We start from the raw sequence: 24424 nt of genomic DNA, 5'->3' as shown, positions 1-24424 counted from the left end.
CATGTAATCACAATAGAGGAGAGGAAGGTGTATGACCAGAGACCGGCATGTAATCATTATAGAGGAAAGGAAAGTGTATGACTAGAAACCAGTATGTAATCACTATAGAGGAGAGGAAGGTGTATGACTAGAAACCAGCATGTAATCACAATAGAGGAGAGGAAGGTGTATGACCAGAGACCGGCATGTAATCACTATAGAGGAGAGGAAGGTGTATGACCAGAGACCGGCATGTAATCACTACAGAGGAGAGGAAGGTGTATGACCAGAGACCGGCATGTAATCACTATAGAGGAGAGGAAGGTGTATGACCAGAGACCGGCATGTAATCATTATAGAGGAGAGGAAGGTATATGACCAGAGACCGGCATGTAATCATTATAGAGGAGAGGAAAGTGTATGACCAGAGACCGGCATGTAATCACTATAGAGGAGAGGAAGGTGTATGACTAGAGACCAGCAGCATCTAATCACTATAGAGGAGAGGAAGGTGTCTGACCAGAGACCGGCATGTAATCACAATAGAGGAGAGGAAGGTGTCTGACCAGAGACCGGCATGTAATCATTATAGAGGAGAGGAAAGTGTATGACCAGAGACCGGCATGTAATCATTATAGAGGAGAGGAAGGTGTATGACTAGAGACCAGCATGTAATCACTACAGAGGAGAGGAAGGTATATGACCAGAGACCGGCATGTAATCACTATAGAGGAGAGGAAGGTATATGACCAGAGACCGGCATGTATTCACTATAGAGGAGAGGAAGGTGTATGACTAGAGACCGGCATGTAATCACTATAGAGGAGAGGAAGGTATATGACCAGAGATTGGCATGTAATCATTGTAGAGGAGAGGAAGGTGTATGACTAGAGACCGGCATGTAATCACTATAGAGGAGAGGAAGGTGTATGACCAGAGACCGGCATGTAATCACTATAGAGGAGAGGAAGGTGTATGACTAGAGACCAGCAGCATCTAATCACTATAGAGGAGAGGAAGGTGTCTGACCAGAGACCGGCATGTAATCACAATAGAGGAGAGGAAGGTGTCTGACCAGAGACCGGCATGTAATCATTATAGAGGAGAGGAAAGTGTATGACCAGAGACCGGCATGTAATCACTACAGAGGAGAGGAAGGTATATGACTAGAGACCAGGATGTAATCATTATAGATGAGAAGAAGGTATATGACTAGAGACCAGCATGTAATCACTATAGAGGAGAGGAAGGTGTATGACCAGAGACCGGCATGTAATCACTATAGAGGAGAGGAAGGTATATGACCAGAGACCGGCATGTATTCACTATAGAGGAGAGGAAGGTGTATGACTAGAGACCGGCATGTAATCACTATAGAGGAGAGGAAGGTATATGACCAGAGATTGGCATGTAATCATTGTAGAGGAGAGGAAGGTGTATGACTAGAGACCGGCATGTAATCACTATAGAGGAGAGGAAGGTGTATGACCAGAGACCGGCATGTAATCACTATAGAGGAGAGGAAGGTATATGACCAGAGACCGGCATGTAATCACTATAGAGGAGAGGAAGGTGTATGTCCAGAGACCGGCATGTAATCACTATAGGGGAGAGGAAGGTATATGACCAGAGACCGGCATGTAATCACTATAGAGGAGAGGAAGGTATATGACTAGAGACATGCATGTAATCACTATAGAGGAGAGGAAGGTGTTTGACCAGAGATTGGCATGTAATCACTATAGAGGAGAGGAAGATGTATGACCAGAGACCGGCATGTAATCACTACAGAGGAGAGGAAGGTATATGTCCAGAGACCGGCATGTAATCATTATAGAGGAGAGGAAGGTATATGACCAGAGACCAGCATGTAATCACTATAGAGGAGAGGAAGGTGTTTGACCAGAGATTGGCATGTAATCACTATAGAGGAGAGGAAGGTGTTTGACCAGAGATTGGCATGTAATCACTATAGAGGAGAGGAAGGTATATGACCAGAGACCGGCATGTAATCACTATAGAGGAGAGGAAGGTATATGACCAGAGACCGGCATGTAATCACTATAGAGGAGAGGAAGGTATATGACCAGAGACCGGCATGTAATCACTATAGAGGAGAGGAAGGTATATGACTAGAGACATGCATGTAATCACTATAGAGGAGAGGAAGGTGTATGACCAGAGACCGGCATGTAATCACTATAGAGGAGAGGAAGGTATATGACCAGAGACCAGGCATGTAATCACTATAGAGGAGAAGAAGGTGTATGACTAGAGACCGGCATGTAATCATTATAGAGGAGAGGAAGGTGTATGTCCAGAGACCGGCATGTAATCATTATAGAGGAGAGGAAGGTATATGACCAGAGACCAGCATGTAATCACAATAGAGGAGAGGAAGGTGTATGACCAGAGACCGGCATGTAATCATTATAGAGGAAAGGAAAGTGTATGACTAGAGACCGGCATGTAATCACTATAGAGGAGAGGAAGGTGTATGACCAGAGACCGGCATGTAATCACTATAGAGGAGAGGAAGGTATATGACTAGAGACATGCATGTAATCACTATAGAGGAGAGGAAGATGTATGACCAGAGACCGGCATGTAATCACTATAGAGGAGAGGAAGATGTATGACCACAGATTGGCATGTAATCACTATAGAGGAGAGGAAGGTATATGACTAGAGACATGCATGTAATCACTATAGAGGAGAGGAAGGTGTATGACCAGAGACCAGCATGTAATCACTATAGAGGAGAGGAAGGTGTATGACTAGAGACCGTCATGTAATCACTATAGAGGAGAGGAAGGTATATGACCAGAGACCGGCATGTAATCACTATAGAGGAGAGGAAGGTATATGACCAGAGACCGGCATGTAATCACTAAAGAGGAGAGGAAGGTATATGACCAGAGATTGGCATGTAATCACTATAGAGGAGAGGAAGGTGTTTGACCAGAGATTGGCATGTAATCACTCTAGAGGAGAGGAAGGTATATGACCAGAGACCAGCATCTAATCACTATAGAGGAGAGGAAGGTGTTTGACCAGAGATTGGCATGTAATCACTATAGAGGAGAGGAAGATGTATGACCAGAGACCAGCATGTAATCACTATAGAGGAGAGGAAGGTGTTTGACCAGAGATTGGCATGTAATCATTATAGAGGAGAGGAAGGTGTATGACCAGAGACCGGCATGTAATCATTATAGAGGAGAGGAAGGTGTATGACTAGAAACCAGCATGTAATCACAATAGAGGAGAGGAAGGTGTATGACCAGAGACCGGCATGTAATCATTATAGAGGAAAGGAAAGTGTATGACTAGAGACCAGTATGTAATCACTATAGAGGAGAGGAAGGTGTATGACTAGAAACCAGCATGTAATCACAATAGAGGAGAGGAAGGTGTATGACCAGAGATTGAAATGTAATCATTATAGAGGAGAGGAAGGTGTATGACCAGAGACCGGCATGTAATCACTATAGAGGAGAGGAAGGTGTCTGACCAGAGACCGGCATGTAATCATTATAGATGAGAAGAAGGTATATGACCAGAGACCGGGATGTAATCACTATACAGGAGAGGAAGGTGTATGACCAGAGACCGGCATGTAATCACTATAGAGGAGAGGAAGGTGTATGACTAGAGACCAGCATGTAATCACTATAGAGGAGAGGACGGTGTATGACCAGAGACCGGCATGTAATCACTATAGAGGAGAGGAAGGTATATGACTAGAGACCAGCATGTAATCACTATAGAGGAGAGGAAGGTATATGACCAGAGATTGGCATGTAATCATTATAGAGGAGAGGAAGGTATATGACCAGAGACCGGCATGTAATCACTATAGAGGAGAGGAAGGTATATGACCAGAGACCGGCATGTAATCACTATAGAGGAGAGGAAGGTATATGACTAGAGACATGCATGTAATCACTATAGAGGAGAGGAAGATGTATGACCAGAGACCGGCATGTAATCACTCTAGAGGAGAGGAAGGTATATGACCAGAGACCGGCATGTAATCACTATAGAGGAGAGGAAGATGTATGACCAGAGACCGGCATGTAATCACTACAGAGGAGAGGAAGGTGTATGACCAGAGACCGGCATGTAATCACTATAGAGGAGAGGAAGATGTATGACCAGAGATTGGCATGTAATCACTATAGAGGAGAGGAAGGTGTATGACTAGAGACCGGCATGTAATCACTATAGAGGAGAGGAAGATGTATGACCAGAGATTGGCATGTAATCACTATAGAGGAGAGGAAGATGTATGACCAGAGACCAGCATGTAATCACTATAGAGGAGAGGAAGGTATATGACCAGAGACCAGGCATGTAATCACTACAGAGGAGAAGGTGTATAACCAGAGACCATAGGTTTCCCCAGCCTGAGAACACCACCCCCAGCGGTCGGGCTTTATCATGGCTGGGTATCAAAATTGGGTGTGATCGCTCGTTTTTAAAATAATTTATTTTACTTTGAAAAAAAAAAAAAAGGCGCATGTGGTTCATCTTAGCTTGATACACAGTCAAGATAAACGCACGGCTGGGGGCTGCAGCCTGCAGCCTGTAGCTATATGCTTTATCTATGCTGGGTATCATAATTTAGTCGGACCTTACGCCAATTTTTTATTTATTTTTACTTTACCCCACCGGGTCTGTGACTGGAAGCATCAGACAGGCTGTCACACAGACTGGGGGCGCTGTCTGACTGCAAGCAATCACAGACACCTGTGAGCGGGGGAAGCAGTGAATATGCATGAGCGGCCCTGGAAGAAGCATGAGCGGCTTTGGGAGCAGTTAAAGCCACACCTGAGAGGTAAGTATAGCACACTCCCTTTATTATTTATTTTTTATTTATTTTATTTCTCGAGCGCCAAATCCAGGTGCCTTTGAACACGCAGGGGTTGGACTTTACAGTCCAGTCCATCTATCACTATTTTTCACAAAAAAACTGTATCAGAATTGACAAAAATGCACCCAAAACGCACCACAATGCAGCATCATCATAAGCGTTTGTTTTGGGGTTTTTTTTGTTTTGTTTGGTTTTTTAGTTTTCTTTTTGAAAGCCAGGCTCTCTGGGACAAAGTGCAGTTTTGCTGCAGATTTGATGTAGATTTGATGTCTGAAAGGTCCAGTTTTTTTGTGACAACAAAACTGCAACATGCGCATGTACCTTTACTTCAACACCCCACACCAAACAAAGTATAATGGGAGTTTAAATATATATTTTTCTACATGAGTACAGTACAGTTTGTCATAGTCACCAGTAGGTTTGTTATTTCCATATACCTTTTATGCAAGTGTGGACTCCTCAGTAGAATTGAGCGGACTTCTAATAATCCGGGTCCGGCGGATCCGTCGTGGGTTGGAAAAGAAATTCGGATCCGATCCGGAATCCAGACCCATGTATGTGAATGGAAAGGAGAGTGTGTGAGAGTGTGTGTCCATCACAGGACCCGAGATGACACCTCCACCTCTCAGGTATTCATGGCTCGTCAACTGAGTGGCTTTTCGCTGCCTGAATACTATGCATATCTGTGGGTGTGTTGTTTTTCAGTAAATTACACCCATATTGTGTTAAATATAGAGAATAGCTCTGGCACAACGAATGTACAATTATGCAATAGATGTAATAATGCTATTACATTTTATTTATTCTGCAAAAACAGATAACCCAGTGCCCCGAACCAAAGTTTTGGTTCTTTTAGGAGCCTTCATCTGGGTTTGGCCTGGTAACAAAAGCAGAAAAAAAGTGTCTATACATATAGTAGTGCACAAAATACAAAATGTAAAAAAATAAACATACATGTGCAAATAGCACCATGGAAAAAACATGTTACAAAGAAAATAATTAAATGGTTGTATTAGATATCATAGAATGAGGAGAGAGGGCAATCTGTGTGTCTCTGCAAGCAGAAAATGCATTAGTTATGTCAACATGATTAAAGTCCAGTAAACTGCACATGTTGACGCTGTAAGTAAGAGGTACTTCACACACAGCGAGATCGCTACTGAGATCGCTGCTGAGTCACGTTTTTTGTGACCTCATTAGCGATCTCGCTGTGTGTGACACTGACCAGCGATCTGGCCCCTGCTGTGAGATCGCTGCTCGTTACGCACAGTGCTGGTTAGTTTTTTTATTGTTGCTCTCCTTGACAGCGTGTGACAGCGAGAGAGCAACAATCCTGAATGTGCAGGGAGCAGGAGCCGGCGTCTGACAGCCTGCGGTAAGCTGTAACCAAGGTAAACATCGGGTAACCAAGGTGGTTACCCGATATTTACTTTCGTTACCAGCCTCCGCAGCTCTCACGCTGCCAGTGCCGGCTCCTGCTCCCTGCACACGCTAAGTTAAGCGGTGTGAGCTGGTAACTAAGGTAAACATCGGGTAACCATGCTCGATGTTTACCTTAGTTACCAGTGTCCGCAGCTTCCAGACGCCGGCTCCGTGCAAGCGCAGCGTCGCTTGCACGTCGCTGCTGGCTGGGGGCTGGTCACTGGTCGCTGGTGAGATCTGCCTGTTTGACAGCTCACCAGCGACCATGTAGCGACGCAGCAGCGATCCTGACCAGGTCAGATCGCTGGTGGGATCGCTGCTGCGTCGCTAAAGTGTGACGGTACCCTAACTTGGGAAGGCAAAACAGCTATAAAATATCAATAGAATGAGAGACTGCAGAGGAGGGAACTGGTAAAAACATACCATGCGGGTATCTGGTACAGGTGACAGTGAAATAGGTGAACAGACACCTATGGAGGAAAGAAGGATAATTAGAAATAGTGCAAAGCTTAAGACTGCTATACTATAAAGGCAGAGAGTTAGGCTACGTGTCCACGTTGCTTTTTACCTGCTTTTTACCTGCTTTTTCTTCTGCGCTGTTTAATGCCAAAATGGATGTGTTCTGCTTTTCAAGCAAAGTCTATGGGAATTTGGGTTTCTTGTGCACACTATGCTGTTCAAAATGCTGCCTTTTTGTGGCAGAAATTTGGGCAAAAACTCTGCTTTTCAAAGAAGCAACATGTCAATTGTTTTTGCCATATGCATTTTGAACTGCAAAGCAGAGTTTTTGCCCAAATTTCTGCCACAAAAAGGCAGCATTTTGAACAGCATAGTTCGGACAAGAAACCCAAATTCCCATAGACTATGCTTGAAAAGCAGAACACATCCATTTTGGCATTAAACGCTGCAGTTGAAAAAGCAGCAAAAAAGCAGGTGTAAAACAGGTAAAAAGCAACGTGGACACATAGCCTAAAGAGAGGTACCTGTGTGGCTGGCAGCCTCAGAATCTGATTACCTACAAATACTTTGAATGAAGCTACATCTAATGTCATTCATAAATTTAACACCTTTGTGGAACATAAGTGTCTTTATGATTTACAATTATTAGAAATGGATTCACATGATTGGGAATATAAACTGGATGAAATGAGGAATATAAAAAATCCATTTATCTAGCCCATTCAATTTTGTCCAGCTTTATTGGATTCTTATCAGGACAGAGTGGAAGAACTTCTGAAATTGAAGGACAATATTCATATAAACTGACCTCATGGAAATATTACCAAAAAAGAGAGAAAAGCATTATCCATGATTAAATCTAATATGTACTTGATTGTTCGTCAGTCTGATAAGGGGGGGACAGTTGGTCTCCTGAATGCTGGACTCTACAACAAGTTAAATAATGATATGCTGAAGAATACAGAAATTTTTGAGGAATTGCCTACAAATCCTACACTAAATTTCCAAAAAGAACTTTTGATATTACTTAAGGATGCAGTTTCTTCTTGTGCTATTACCCAAATATTGGCTGAACAACTATATCTGGAATTTCCAATCACTCCCATATTACAAGGTCCACAGAAATAAATTCCCTCCCCCCCCATGTGACCAATTGTAGCGGGAATAGGGAGTCTGGGAGAAAAACTCAGCTCATGGGTGGACGTACATCTCCAGCCCTCGAATTTTACCCACATATATGAGATTCAAAACATGTGATCCTCTCGTTAGATGTTTCGGAAAACTGTTCTCTACTTACTTGTGATGTTGTTTCTCTTTATCCATTCATGATCCATGATGTGGCACTACGTGTACTTTATGGACATTTGAAAAAATATAGCGATTATCCTCAGGCTGTACAGGATTTTATCTGTGAAGTAGTGGAATTCTTACTTTGACATAATTTTTTTCAATACAATGGATCCTATTTCCAACAAAAGAGGAGCCCCGATGGGAGCTGGCTTTTCACCTGCGATTGCAAATATTTACATGTTTGCCTGAGAATAAAATTATATACTGTCTGATGCCAATCCCTTCTCCTCCCATATCAAGTGGTATGGACGTTTTTTGGACAACATGCTACTAATATGGGAAGGGGCTGGTTTTGGCATTTATGATTTTTTAGAATATATCAATGATAATCAAATTAATTTATTTTTAACTCACACTATAAATAATTAATCTATAAATATTTTAGATATTACTCTTGAAATTGACCCATCATATAATATAGACATTCATCCATATAAGAAAAAAATCTCAGGTAATATGACTATTAGCTACATATTGTTAAAAACATCTCCATAGGAGAAATGATCAGAATTAAAAGGAACAGCTCTTCACCTGTTCAGTTAGAACAAGAATGGGATAAATTAGAAACTTTTTTCTTAGAGAAAATATTCTAAATGGATGTTAACTAGAGCATGAGACATTGTTGGAAAAATGGATCGTAGTGACTTATTAAAGGACAAGGAAAAATGTTTGAGTATATCTAAAAACTTAAAAAAAAATAAATTGTGCTTTAGCACACCCTTTAGCCCACAATTAGAGTTGAGCGAGTACCTAAGTATTCGTACTCGCTATATTCATAACAAGTACTGTCAAATACTCACATATTCATTCCGAATAGCGTGTGCAATGCAAGTCAGTGGGGGAAAACTTGCAAACCCGTATGCCGTACTATTCGTGCGAGTAGCAAATAGTGTGGAATTTGGGTTACTCAGTACAGTGCGAGTTTTTCCCCATTGACTTGCATTGCACACACTATTTGGAATGAATATGTGAGTATTAGCCAGTACTCTTTACAAGTATAGCGAGTATGAATAGTTTGGTACTCGCACAGCTCTACCCACAATTTCATCAAGTTAAACGTGTAGTTAATGAACATCTACCTATGCTATATGAAGATCCCAAATTATGTAAAATCCTTGATAGTTTTTTAATTTTATAGCATAAAAAGCCCCTACTTTGGGTTTGGTTGTATATTCTAGTATTTTTCCCTACAGAAAAAAATTCCTCCGCATGGCTTTCCACAACCGGTTTTTACCGATGTGGACATTCAATCTGTTTGTTGTCTACATTCTAAACCCTCTTAACAATTTTCTTCAACAGTTGATGGTATAACAAATTATATTAATTGCAGTACTTCCTTTGTAGTTTACTTGATCACTTGTACTTCATGTTCCCTGCAATATGTAGGATGCACTTTTTGTGCACTAAGGAAAAGAATCAGGGGGTACCTGTCAGATGCTAGAAATATAATAGCAAATTGTTCTGCAACATCTAAACTTTTTATTGAGGCACATGGGAGCAACCTTACATCATGTAGGATTCAAGGTATTGAAAGGGTTAACATACCAACTAGAGGAGATGACCACAGGAGACTATTATTAAACAGGGAAGTGTGGTGGATATTTGTCTTAAAATCTAGATTTCCATCTGGTGTGAATATAAGACCTTATTTAACACATCATTATACTTAATTATGAAAGTTTTTTTAACTTTATATTGATACTAGCTGTAGTACCCGGTTGTTGCCCGGGATAGTAACTGTCTCTGTGTCTCTCTCCCAGTCTCTGTATGTGTGTCGCTGTCAGTCTGTCTCTCTGTCTGTCTCTTTCCTTGTTTGTCTGTGTCTGTCTCTGTCTAACTATTTCTATCTCTGTCTGTATTTGTATCAGTCTATCGGTCTCCGTCTGTCTGTCTCTCTCTATCTCTGTGTCTGTCTCTGTGTGTCTGTCTGTCTCTTTCCCCGTCTGTCTCTTTCCCCGTCTGTCTCTTTCCCCGTCTGTCTCTTTCCCCGTCTGTCTCTTTCCCCGTCTGTCTCTTTCCCCGTCTGTCTCTTTCCCCGTCTGTCTCTTTCCCCGTCTGTCTCTTTCCCCGTCTGTCTCTTTCCCCGTCTGTCTCTTTCCCCGTCTGTCTCTTTCCCCGTCTGTCTCTTTCCCCGTCTGTCTCTTTCCCCGTCTGTCTCTTTCCCCGTCTGTCTCTTTCCCCGTCTGTCTCTTTCCCCGTCTGTCTCTTTCCCCGTCTGTCTCTTTCCCCGTCTGTCTCTTTCCCCGTCTGTCTCTTTCCCCGTCTGTCTCTTTCCCCGTCTGTCTCTTTCCCCGTCTGTCTCTTTCCCCGTCTGTCTCTTTCCCCGTCTGTCTCTTTCCCCGTCTGTCTCTTTCCCCGTCTGTCTCTTTCCCCGTCTGTCTCTTTCCCCGTCTGTCTGTCTCTTTCCCCGTCTGTCTGTCTCTTTCCCCGTCTGTCTGTCTCTTTCCCCGTCTGTCTGTCTCTTTCCCCGTCTGTCTGTCTCTTTCCCCGTCTGTCTGTCTCTTTCCCCGTCTGTCTGTCTCTTTCCCCGTCTGTCTGTCTCTTTCCCCGTCTGTCTGTCTCTTTCCCCGTCTGTCTGTCTCTTTCCCCGTCTGTCTCTTTCCCCGTCTGTCTCTTTCCCCGTCTGTCTCTTTCCCCGTCTGTCTCTTTCCCCGTCTGTCTCTTTCCCCGTCTGTCTCTTTCCCCGTCTGTCTCTTTCCCCGTCTGTCTCTTTCCCCGTCTGTCTCTTTCCCCGTCTGTCTCTTTCCCCGTCTGTCTCTTTCCCCGTCTGTCTCTTTCCCCGTCTGTCTCTTTCCCCGTCTGTCTCTTTCCCCGTCTGTCTCTTTCCCCGTCTGTCTCTTTCCCCGTCTGTCTCTTTCCCCGGCTGTCCCTTTCCCCGGCTGTCTGTCTTTTTCCCCGGCTGTCTGTCTTTTTCCCCGGCTGTCTGTCCCTTTCCCCGGCTGTCTGTCCCTTTCCCCGGCTGTCTGTCCCTTTCCCCGGCTGTCTGTCCCTTTCCCCGGCTGTCTGTCCCTTTCCCGGGCTGTCTGTCCCTTTCCCGGGCTGTCTGTCCCTTTCCCGGGCTGTCTGTCCCTTTCCCGGGCTGTCTGTCCCTTTCCCGGGCTGTCTGTCCCTTTCCCGGGCTGTCTGTCCCTTTCCCGGGCTGTCTGTCCCTTTCCCGGGCTGTCTGTCCCTTTCCCGGGCTGTCTGTCCCTTTCCAGGGCTGTCTGTCCCTTTCCAGGGCTGTCTGTCCCTTTCCAGGGCTGTCTGTCCCTTTCCAGGGCTGTCTGTCCCTTTCCAGGGCTGTCTGTCCCTTTCCAGGGCTGTCTCTGTCTGTCTGTCTTTTTCTGTCTGTCTTTTTCTGTCTTTGTCTTACCATGTCAAAGTGACAGGGCGGATACGCCCTTACTTACGTAGCGCTCACTAATATGCAAATTAGGCACACTGAATACAGTTTTATGGTAAAACAATAATGTAACAATTTATTAAGATTGCATCAGGATAATCAATTATGGAATGGCAGCAACAATATTACCCTGTTCTATTGATTCAATTAATGTAAATCATACAGTCAATATAAATCATAATATATAGAGAAATAAAGCATCAATCCATTACCGAAATATTGTAGCATCACTTCCCCACCGGAGGGACCATGGTGAGCAAGAAGGAAATACTCTGGTATCACCATCACAGAAGGAGTGTGTCCACTAATTCTGGAACGTCCCTAACTCGCTGAACAGGTCCCCTTTTTTATACACAGCTGTTTAAGCTAGATCATCAGTTTCCTGCAAAGTTAAAGTTTTACTTAAGTTTTATGATTACCCACCACACAGTGCTTCAAGGTTGTCTTTTACTAAATGTACCGTCACACATAACGAGATCGCTGCTGAGTCACGGTTTCTGTGACGCAGTAGCGATCTCGTTAAGTGTGACATCTACCAGCGATCAGGCCCCTGCTGTGAGATCGCTAGTCGTTGCAGAATGGTCCAGGCCATTTTCTTCAAAGGCGATGTCCTGCTGGGCAGGGCACATCGCTGGGTTTGACACTGTGACAGGGTCACAGTGACTGCTGAGATCGTTATACAGGTCGCTATTGCGACCTGTATTGTTCCTGCATCGTTGGTAAGGTCTGACTGTGTGACATCTTACCAGCGACTTACCAGCGATCCCTATCAGGTCGCATCGTTTTCGGGATCACTGGTAAATCGTTGTGTGTGACTGGGCCTTTATATAACAACCCAAAGTTTGTTTGTAAGGTTTGTTTGCTATTGTCTAACATCTCAAAGTTCACTGGTATGTTGTTTTCACCAAGTTAACTCCTCATGTTCAGGCATAATGCTCTAAGATTGCAGCACATGGACAGCATGACTTCCATTATCACCTATTCTGTAGACTGGATACCTATTTTAATCCAATCACTCACTCATACTTGTCTCATTTGTATTGTATCACAATCATTTCTTGATTATTCATGTTATGCATGACCATTGTTACATGAAACCATCAAAACATTTTGGTCTCCTTTGTCTCCGAGCATCATACCATTATTGAACACAAGACCCCCTTGTTCAAACAACATAAACATTCATTGTTCGTACAGTTTTTATCTTTTCCATTGATTTTGTGATTTTTTTTTTCCAGCACATATTTAATAATACATTTTATGTGGAAGATCCCACAATGCCAAATGTTGCAATACTAATCGATGAACTAAATTACACTAATCAGGACTTTGTACAACAGGACTACAATAACCTACATCTGGATTAGCACAAGTTTCTTGTCCTCGTGTGCATTCAGACGACTCATTACACATCAAATTTCCTGGTATATTACTACAAGATTCATTAGTCCTGTTTACAAACATCTTAGTAAATGTCCATGAATTATTGTGAATAAACCTTTCCAGCAATATAGGTTTAAAAGCATCTGCCGTATTTAAAGTTGATTTGAAACTTATTTGTATGTTGTCCATGGGTAAAGTTTCCAATTTAGTCAAACCTATTTTTGTTTCTTGGCACCCATGATCCTCCTTTGAATGCCAAGTATTGTAAGTTTGTATTAGTTCCGCTCATATTTCCTTGCCACCAAGGAAGATTTACCCATCCGGAGAGTGAGTACATATCCAGCAATCCGCATGTTGACTGCTATTCAATGCCTCAGAAATCACTTGATGATTTATTAAAAATCTATTCCCCCTTGGCTCCTCCTGGTAGAAATTCTTCCATCCATCCACAAAAGGGAGTACCAGGACCCACAGCCACCACATCTCACACTTCCTTTTCTAGATTGACCAATAATTCTGCACCAATGATTCCATAAACTGGTTATCACTTCTGTAATCAAGAGACACAAGTATTATTCCTGCAAATAGCATTTTTCTTGGGGAACATACTCCCACTTCTCAACCCCAGATCTCATTACTAATAGGGTACGATCTATCCCTACTGCAATGACCTCAGCCTCAGAAGGCGGTCCTTGAACATTTTGGATCCAGATTTTGACACCTTACATTAGTGATGTTTGTGGTCCCAAAACCCTTGTCTCCTCTAAGAGTTCAGTAGGAGCCCTTCCTTAGTCTGGGCTATGGATATGTAGGTATCAGCAGCATCTGTACCATTCGCTGATCCTTTTCAATGATCAAAGTCTCTTCTCCCATATTGATCATTATTACCTTAATTTCACTTTGATAATCTGCATCAATTACTCCACCCATCACCACTGCTCCTTTTAAAGCAAAACTAGATCTTGTAGCTATTTGCCCGTAATGTCCTTTCGTAATCTGACATCCCAAACCTGTGGGAATAACTCCCACCTTACCTGGTGTTAACACAACCTTAGTAGAATGAAGATCCAACCCGGCAGACAAAGGGGTAGATCTCTCTGGTACTACTGCTTTTTCTCCTTCAATGGATGTTTTGAGTATTTCAGCTGCTTTATCTGCTTTGGAATTAAACAGACGTTCAAGTGAGTCAATAGGTACATGTGCATCTACATGAAACACAGTTGTTTTGGTATTCTGAATTAGTTCTTCAAGAATTTGCCATACCTCTTTACCATGGATCAACCAATTATGTTTTTTCCACCCGATTTACTCCTGGATCCTCTGATATTTCAGCAATTTTTTCATGTAAGGTGGCAACTCCACCTTCTCCTTTCTTTCCCCTTTCTGAAATGTACCATTTCCATTTAATGATACTCTGTTCCTGGGCATGTCCTACCCTGTTGGATTTAGGGTTTGATAATACCCATTGCATTATGGGTATCTGAGGTCTTAATAGGATTACATGTCCTATTGTCATTTATTCAGGATCCACTAGCGCCCAATAGCACGCTAGTAGCTGTTGCTCGAATGGGGTATATTTTTCTCCTGCATTTGGCAATTTACGGTTCCAAAAGCCAAGGGGAACTCTCTTTACCCCTTGCTTTTGCCACAATGACCAATTGGTATACAGGTGTTGCACGGAAACATGTAATTCAATGTCCCCTTTCCTAATTGGCCACAAGTCTACAGCTTGTTGAATGGCCTCTTTGGCCATTTCAAAAGCATTTTGTTGTTCCTCACTCCATTCAAATTCATACTTTTTTCTGAGTTACTTTGTACAATGATGCACTCAATTGCCCCAAATATGGGATATGCGGTCTCCAGAAGCCAAAAAGACCAATGTATGATTGGGTCTCTTGTTTTGACTTTGGAATAGGGAAATTAATTATTTTCTGTCTTGCCTTGGGTAAAATTTCCCTATGTCCCTTGTTCCATTGGTTTCCTAGGAACTTGACCGACTGAGCCGGTCCTTGGACCTTCGCATCATTAATCTCCCACCCTTTGGATCTCATGTGGGAGTAATTTGGTCTGCTGATCTTTTACTGACTACTCATCTTTTCCCTTTATCATTATATCATTGATATAATGAGAAAACTGCATTTCTGCAGGCAATGGGAACTAATCCAAGTGTTCGGCCACCATCCGATGACAGATAGTTGGACTATGAATCCAACCCTGAGGCAACCTAGTGAACGTGTACTGCCTCCCTAGCCATGTGAAGGCAAACTGATCTTGCGCCTTCTCCTCTATTGGTATTGTGAAAAAGACATTAGCCAAATCTATCACAGCATACCAGGTACCATCATGACTTTGAATATTTTCAACAATATTGATAGTATCAGGAACAGCAGTGGTCAAGGGAGGAGTATGCTTATTCAACTCCCCATAATCCACTGTCATTCTCCATGATCCATCACTTTTTTTTACTGGCCAAATTGGGTTATTCCATGCAGTGGTTGTAGGACGCATTACTCCTACTCCCACCAATTCTTTGGTTTCCCCAATTTCTTTATGACCCCCTGGGATCCTGTACTGTTTCATAGCTACCATTTTAGTAGCTAGGGAAACATGAATTAGTGGCATTTTAACTTTGCCCACCATTACTGTGTTACAATGTACAAGATCCTGTTTTTGGACCCCGAAGGAAAATTTTCCTTTCTTCAGATGCGTTGTCATTCCCTTCAATATATCTATGGGCCAAGATATATTCAGGGATAAGGGATAACCAACACACTGTATTTTCTGATGGGTTAATTCCCTATTTTTAAAGCAACCAGGGTTTGTACACCTATTGTCACTTTTACTCCTAGCCCACCAATTTTAATCTTAAAGCCTTTAAACTTCTGTGGATTTCCGTAAATCAAAGTAGCCTCCACCCCTGTATCAATTAAAGCGGGGACTCTGAACATTCCCCCCTTTCCAATGAATTTGCAAATGTACATGGGGGCATTCATCCCTTTTTATCCAAATAGGGGCTTGGCTGGCTACCTATGCATCACTATCTGATGCAGACTCTAGCTCGTGAGTAGGGGCAGATTCTGCCACACTCTTCCCCACTTGCTCTGTTCCCAAGCACTTCAAGATATCGTCTATCTCATTTTGGGAAAAATCTTCCACAGTCACACGACTGCGGATATGAGGTTTTACATCCTCTCTCTAGATGGGCTGTCCATCCTCATCATATTGAGGATTTCCCCCACCGTCCCATGCTTGGAATCGTGTTGTTTCATATTCTGTTCTTTCAGATCTCTTTTTAATGGATTTCACAGTAATCCTCTCGGGTGGATCAATAGTAGGATCTGGGAAATCTTGACAGTCTCCATCAGAGGAGGTGGTATGCCACACATCCCCATCCCAATGATCCAGATCCCAGGCTACAGAGGCTGAGGCAATACTTTTATGCACCTTTTCTTTGTTAACTCTACCTCTGCGTTTTTTATGCTTGTTTTGAGCTACTTTCACTGCAGCTTTTTCTGCAACATTCTGATAATGTTCCAACTTGTCACGGAGTAAGCGAGTATTACATTCTAACAGCACTTTTTGTTCTCTGATCTCAACTACTTTTTGTTCCATTTGTGAACACTTTCTTTATATATTGGTATTCCGCTCATGAATAACTCGGTAGGCCCTGAGCAAAATCCACATACATCGTCCTAAAGACACTACATCACCCGCCTTTGCGGAGACCCCCATGAGTACAGAAACAACATCATGGGGTTCTGAGGCTAACGCCCAATTGCGTCTCCCCAATGAAACTGCATCACCTGCCTTTGCAGGGAAACCCTCGAGTAATTTTAAGAACATAGAGAGGCTCATTGCATCTCCCCAATGAAACTGCATCACCTACCTTTTGCAGAGACCCCCATGAGTACAGAAACAACATCATGGGGGGTTCCCATCACCTGCCTTTTGTAGGGACCCCCATGAGTACAGAAACAACATCATGGGGGGTTCCCATCACCTGCCTTTTGTAGGGACCCCCATGAGTACAAAAACAACATCATGGGGGGTTCCATCACCTGCCTTTTGCAGGGACCCACATGAGTACAAAAACAACATCATGGGGTTCTGAACCCTTGAGCTTATTCTCCCAGGGTTCTGCCAATCCACAACAACGCATCTCCTGTGCTATAACAATTATCCCAGCCAGGGATCTCCACACAATCGTCCTCCTTCTTTTTCCCTTTCTTAAACATTTTACCTGGCTTTGTGCCAAAAAGCCAAAAATTTTGGCCTAGTGCCAACAAATTATTCTCTTGCTTGAAAATAAAATTTAGGACAGATTATTTCTTATAAACAATTTTCTTAAAAACTTTTATACCTTTTGGAATTATAAAGATCTGGATTGGTGCCAAAAAGAAACAACCTACAAAATTAATCTATTCCATGGATTACATTATATAATGTTCACCTTCTTCTAATATGCCACTCAAATGCACCCTTCCAGATATTCACTATTCTGCCGTCTACGCCATTTTATGTCTTACCATGTTAAAGTGACAGGGCGGATACGCCCTTACTTACATAGCGCTCACGAATATGCAAATTAAGCACACTGAATACAGTTTGATGGTAAAACAATAATGTAACAATTTATTAAGATTGCATCAGGATAATCAATTATGGAATGGCAGCAACAATATTACCCTGTTCTATTGATTCAATTAATGTAAATCATACAGTCAATATAAATCATAATATATAGAGAAATAAAGCATCAATCCATTACCGAAATATTGTAGCATCTCTTCCCCACCGGAGGGACCACGGTGAGCAAGAAGGAAATACTCTGGTATCACCATCACAGAAGAAGTGTGTCCACTAATTCTGGAACGTCCCTAACTCGCTGAACAGGGTCCCCTTTTTTATACACAGCTGTTTAAGCTAGATAATCAGTTTCTTGCAAAGTTAAAGTTTTACTTAAGTTTTATGATTACCCACCACACAGTGCTTCAAGGTTGTCTCTTACTAAAGGCCCAGTCACACTAAACAACTTACCAGCGATCCCAACAACGATGCAACCTGATAGGGATCGCTGGTAAGTTGCTAGGAGGTCACTGGTGAGATGTCACACTAAGCGACGCTCCAGCGATCCCACCAGCAACCTGACCTGGCAGGGATCGCTGGAGCGTCGCTACACGTGGAAGCATGCTGCGCTTGGTAACTAAGGTAAATATCTGGTAACCAACCCGATATTTACCTTGGTTACCAGCGCACACCGCTTAGCGCTGGCTCCCTGCACACCTAGCCACAGTACACATCGGGTTAATTACCCGATGTGTACTATGCTACGTGTGCAGGCAGCAGGAGCCGCCTTCTGCGGACGCTGGTAACCACGGTAAACATCGGGTAACCAAGAAGCCCTTCCCTTGGTTACCCGATATTTACCTTCGTTACCAGCGTCTGCCGCTCTCACACTGCCAGTGCCGGCTCCCTGTTCACTGCACACATAGCCACAGTACACATCGGGTTAATTACCCGATGTGTACCACAGCTACATGTGCACAAAGCAGGAGCCGGCACTGACAGCTAAGAGCGGCGGACGCTGGTAACGAAGGTAAATATCGGGTAACCAAGGTAAGGGCTTCTTGGTTACCCGATGTTTACCGGCTCCTGCTGCCTGCACATTTAGTTGTTGCTCTGTCGCTGTCACACACAGCGATGTGTGCTTCACAGCGGGAGAGCAACAACTAAAAAATGGCCCAGGACATTCAGCAACAACCAACGACCTCACAGCAGGGGCCAGGTTGTTGCTGGATGTCACACTAAGCAACATCGCTAGCAAGTTGTGCATCAGCAGCGATGTTGCTAGCGATGTTGCTTAGTGTGACGGTACCTTAATATAACAGCCCAAAGTTTGTTTGTAAGGTTTGTTTGCTATTGTCTAACATCTCAAAGTTCACTGGTATGTTGTTTTCACCAAGTTAACTCCTCATTTTCATGCATAATGCTCTAAGATTGCAGCACATGGACACCATGACTTCCATAATCACCTATTCTGAAGACTGGATACCTATTTTAATCCAATCACTCACTCATACTTATCTCATTTGTATCACAGTCTCTCTATCCATCTCTCCACCGACATCATATAACCTCACGCATAAGCTTCAACTAACAGTTTATTTTGTTCCTATAGCAACCACTGACAGTTGCTATTAATAACCTATAGCTCCCACCTCCATTCAGTTTAATGGCGGCACGACTTTAGAGACTAACTGTAAAGCACGGGGTTACATTTTTCTTTCAAAACATAGTCTACGACGCTCCCTGGGTCACATGAGGCGTCTGTACAAAATTTCGTGATTGTAGATGCGACGGTGCTGATTCCTTTAGCGGACACACACACACACACACACACACACACACACACACACACACACACACACACACACACACACATATATACTCAGCTTTATATATTAGATATTTATGTTTGTGGCCTCTGTCTGATTGGTTTGTTCCATGTACATGTCAAACAGGATATGACCTAAGATTCTGAACTTTATAGCTTTCTTTATACAATAAATATGGACCCACGTCTGAAACGTGTTTGTAGTTCATATGCGATCTGCCATGGATTTTTTCTTCATTTTATGTTTTGATGTGATGAAGGATTTTTTATGAATTTTTGGGAAATAGAAGGATGATTTTATGAGGTCGCCAATTGCTGGATTTTCCCTACTTCTCTTGTGTGCTATATGTATATACACCTTTTTTCTGCTTTTGTGACCTGGCCAAACTCAGGTGAAGGCTCCTAAAAGAGCCGAAACTTCAGTCCGGGTCACTGGGTTATCTGTTTTTGCAGAATAAAAATCTAATAGCATTATTACATCTATTGCATATTTCTACATTTGTTGTGTCAGAGCTATTCTCTATATTTAGTACTTCTTGCTTCTCATTGATTTCCATTGAGCAGAGCCTTAACTCTTCAGTTACCCATATTGTGTTGTCAGAGGAGCAGTTACTGGGAATTTGCTTACTCGCGACTGCTCTCCACTATTATCGTGATTGCTTCCATTTGTAAAAAGAATAGTTCAGGTAATAAGTATATATAAGGAAATTGCTGCTAATGCAATTTTCTAATAAATAACTGCAGTTTCCCAAAGGTAATTCTTTGCCTTAAAGTGAACACATGTATACTATTTAAGGACAAATAATATATAATTTTCTGGGCCTCAGAAATAAACATAAAAGGTCAAACACTGAATACAAATCTGATTCTCCTAGAGGTACACTGCGTGAATGGTGTAAATGTAAGTCTGTTCATCATATCCTAAATGTCTGAGAAAGCGTGACTTTATAGTAAATGAATGGTCGCTGCAGGTCAAACAGTTTAAGCACTTTATTTCCTAGTGGATCTGTCCCAATTCTCTAAGTTATTTAGATGGACGGGTGGCACTGTACACATTGCCCTAGAAGGCTGGCACTGCAGATACTTGGGGGATTGATATTAGAGTTGTATAATTGATTCTGCTGCCACATTCAAGTCTTTCTACAAATTGTTCCATGTTTTGTGATAGTTTCCATCAGGTGACACAATGTGCATTATATTGCAGAGTATGCGAACACAGTAAAGAAAACCTCATGTCTCCTTCTAATATGGGGGTTATCTTCGGACCAACTTTGATGAGGGCCCAGGAAGATACAGTAGCTGCCATGATGAACATCAAATTCCAAAATATTGTGGTGGAACTTCTTATAGAACATTGTAACAAGGTATGTCACCTCATCCAGGCATCACATCCGAGCTTTAAAAGCCACCCAAACTGCCAGTCACTAGCTTTCACTACGTAGATACAGGGTCAGACAGGCAGACGTGGCATTCTTAAACTCTGGATGACGGTATGGGCAGTCCCAATGTAGCCTCCAAAATTGCACATAAATATTTCTATTTAACAACATAATTTTTTGCCGTTTTGGCACAAATATGTAGGATCACAGTGGCCAATTATTAAGATTTCCAGCAAGTATTTTACGTCTTTAGTTGATTCCCTTGTGTACATAAAATATATTAGGAACATATGAGAACTGCATTTGCAGTCAGTAATTTAGCTGTAATATTTATAATTCTGTGAGAATGAATACTGCTGCAAAAAAAAAAAATTTAACCATGAGTTTTCTTTTTGTGAGTATGGCATGAATCCACTTAGAAGCTTGTTCCATTTTGTAATTAGAGCTGTAATGCAGGCGGTACATGTCTTGTGCAATCAACATACCCAACTATTGCAGTTTAAAGGGGTGGTTCACCCATTTTTTTTATTTTTTTATATGAGTGTAACTTACAATTTTAGGTCTCTTAATTGGCTTCTATTTCAAGTTATGGCACTGAGCGGCGCTATCCTGCACGCTTAGTGTCGGTCACATGACCCCCTGGTGCTGTGGCCACTAGTATCCTCTGACATCACGTCACGTTCCTGGCTCTCAGACTTGACGTTACATCAGGTTTTTGCCAGCGCCACTCACACTGATTGACTGGGCTGTGGGTGGTGACTACCGCACGTCACAGCCCAGCATTGAGGGGAGGATCCGGAGGGCGCCAATGTGGAGCGGTGAAGAGCGCTTACCATCCGGCAGATTTGTGAGGTACAGGGTGCCAGTGTGGAGTGCAGGGGGGTTTCTTTAGCTGACACCCCCCCCGTTACGTAAGCATCTGATCTCACTATCCGCCCGCCTGCTCTGCTCAGCTGTCAGTAGAGCGGGCGGTGTCGGGCAGTGTGATCATGTACTCCCACCAGCACTACAGGTGACCAGACGCAGCAAGAGACTGACAAGTTGGTGATATGCAGCACCGCATGTGTCAGAGCAGAGCATGTGGCGAACTTGCTCTGCTCTCTCACCTGTCGTACTGCATGTCACCAACTTGCTCTGCTCTGTCATCTGTCGTGCTGCATGGGACCAACTTACTGCACACTGTGACTTGTGCTGCATGGGACCAACTGTCTCCACTCTGCACAACAAGTCACAGAGTGGAGCTAGTTGGTAACATGCAGCACAGCATGTGACAGAGCACCTCTCTTCTCTCTCTTCCCTCTCTCTCTTCTCTATTTTCCCTCTCTTCCCTCTTTCACCTCCCTCTCTCTCTCTTCTCTTTTCTCTCCCTCTTCCCTCTCTCTCTCCCTGTTCCCTCTCTCTCTCTCTTGGCTCTCTCCCAAATTCAAATATGCTTTATTAGCAGGACCAAACTACAATTAGTGTTGCCAAAGCAAGAGAAATACAGTAGGTGTGGTGGGAAGAGATCAGGGTTATGGGGAGTTGGGGGCTCAATTTGGGCTCTGAAAGTTCTTTTAGGGGCCTTATGTTCCTCTCAGCTTATGACAAGTGGTGACATATTTGGCGGCGATCTCCACCATTGATTTCTCTTCCCCCAGTAGGATGCAGAGTGTCATCTCCTCGTCCATGGATGGAAAGTCCGTGGTATGAGTGGTAAGTTTCTGGAAGTGGGAGGCCCTCACTGCTGAGTATTTGTTACAGTGCAGCAGGAAATGTGCCTTGTCCTCCAAAGCCCCCTGCTGGCAGTGCTGGCACAGTCTGTTCTCTCGCGGCTTGTATGTCTGTCGGTGCCGCCCTGTTTCCACCTCTAGGCTGTGGGCACTCAGTCTGTATAGACTCAGGGCCTGCCTGTCTTTGGGGTGGCATAACCTTTCCAGATATGGGGCCAGATTGTAGTCCCTCCGCAGTGACCGGTAGATAGTGAGTTTCTGGGAGTTCTCTAATTCATTATTCAAATCCTCTATGTATTGCATCTTGCAGCTCTCAGAGGTCTCCTTTATTTGGCCTTTTGTCAGGGTGTGTTGCTGACTTTGGCTGTACTGGCTGCCGGGGTTCCTGGCTTGCTCTGGACTCTGGCTCAGCAGGGCTTTATGATGGTAGGAGCTGGGGTTGCTCTTCTTTATGTGTGCCTGGTATGATAGCACCCTCTTGTGTATAGTGAGCCATAAGGGGAATCGGCCCAGCTCTGCCCGACAGGCTATGTTTGAGGTGCTGCAATTGATTTGGAGGAGATATTTACAGAACTCCTTGTGGAAGACTTCGGTTGGGCTGGAATCCCACTTTGTCTGGTCTCTCTCTCTCTTCCCTCTCTCTCTCTCTCTTCCCTCTCTCTCTTCCCTCTCTCTCTCTTCCCCCTCTCTCTCTCTTCCCTCTCTCTCTCTCTTCCCTCTCTCTCTCTCTTCCCTCTCTCTCTCTCTTCCCTCTCTCTCTCTCTCTCTCTCTCTCTTCCCTCTCTCTCTTCTCTCTCTCTCTCTTCCCTCTCTCTCGTCCCTCTCTCTCTCTTCCCTCTTTTTCCTCTCTCTTCTCTATCTCCCCCCCTCTATCTGCCTCCCCTCTATCTGCCTCCCCTCTCTCCTGTCGTGGTCAGTACAGAAATCTCTATCTTGGAGGGGTGAGAGAGAGTAATAAAGATGTAGTCCATAATGTGTCTGTGTATTTATTTCTAATAAAGAATTTTTTTTCTGTGATGTCTTTTTTTTTTTTTTTTTTTTTTTTTTAACACTTTATTGGAGGTTCTTAATGTCTGGGTCAAACTTGGCCTGACATTAAGAATCTCGGGCTTTATACCAGCTGGTAAAACAAAGCTGGTATTAACCCCCTATTACCCAGCGTGCCACCTGGCACCAGGGCCACACGAAGAGTTTGATACAGCGCCAGCAGATGGCGCTAAGATGAAAGACTGGACACAAAAAATGGGCGACGCCCACGTCGTGTTTTTTTTTTTTAAATTATTTCATGAAATTGAAAAAAAAGGGCTTCCCTATATTTTTTGTTCACAGCCGGGTACAAATAGGCAGCTGGGGGCAAGACCGTGCCTGCCTGTTGTACCTGTCTAGCATACAAAAGAATATGGTGAAGCTCACGTAATTTTTTTTTTTTTTTTTTGTTTTAGGCAAAAAAAAATTAAAAAAAAGGTCTTGGGCAGTAGGGGTTAGCAGCCTGTAGCTGCTTGGGTTACCCTTAGTAATAGAAAATGCAGTGGGAGCACATGCATTATTTATTTCTTTTTTTCATTTTTACCCTAGGGTTAGGGTTATGTGTTTGGGTTTTTTGTTTTTTTTTTATTTTGTAATGAATTTAAAAAAAAAAAAAAAATCGACATGGGCTTCGCCCATCGAGCACCAGAGCATTTTGCTGCTCACTCATCCCTACTCCGGACCACACAGCCAGCAGAACAAGTAATTGGATGACTCCAGTGTCGGCCGATTACTTGTTCTGTGTCCCCATGCATTCATCGCAGCATGTGCGGGCTGTGAGGTCAGCTGAGTTCAGTCCGGCACTGAAGACAGCTGATCTGAACTCAGCTGAACTCCAGCCCGCACATGCTGCAATGGATGCAGCGGGACACAGAACAAGTAATCAGACGACACTGGAGTCAGCTGATCTGATTACTTGTTCTGCTGGCTATGAGGTCAGGAGTTCAGCTAAGTTCAGATCAGCTTACTCCGGTGCCAGCCGAACTCAGCTGACCTCACAGTCCGCACATGCTGCAATGGATGCAGCGGGACACAGAACAAGTAATCGGCCTACACTGGAGTCAG

The 24424-nt window shown here is 43.4% G+C and overlaps 1 protein-coding gene across 2 annotated transcripts in view; it reads left to right on the top strand.

Moving 5' to 3' along the window:
* The window catches only part of OPHN1 (oligophrenin 1), a 355691-nt gene that overhangs the window by 266070 nt on the left and 65197 nt on the right, over positions 1 to 24424 (top strand). For both annotated transcript variants that reach the window (XM_075323980.1, XM_075323979.1), the window contains one exon: positions 20450 to 20609. In XM_075323980.1, coding sequence (XP_075180095.1) covers positions 20450 to 20609 — 160 coding nt within the window. The remainder of the gene's footprint in view (positions 1 to 20449; positions 20610 to 24424) is intronic.

Source organism: Anomaloglossus baeobatrachus, chromosome 9 (assembly GCF_048569485.1).
Source record: "Anomaloglossus baeobatrachus isolate aAnoBae1 chromosome 9, aAnoBae1.hap1, whole genome shotgun sequence".
NCBI classification, from domain to species: Eukaryota; Metazoa; Chordata; class Amphibia; order Anura; family Aromobatidae; genus Anomaloglossus; species Anomaloglossus baeobatrachus.
Note: the sequence above shows the minus strand (reverse complement) of the source record. Positions and strands in the feature narration are given on the sequence as shown.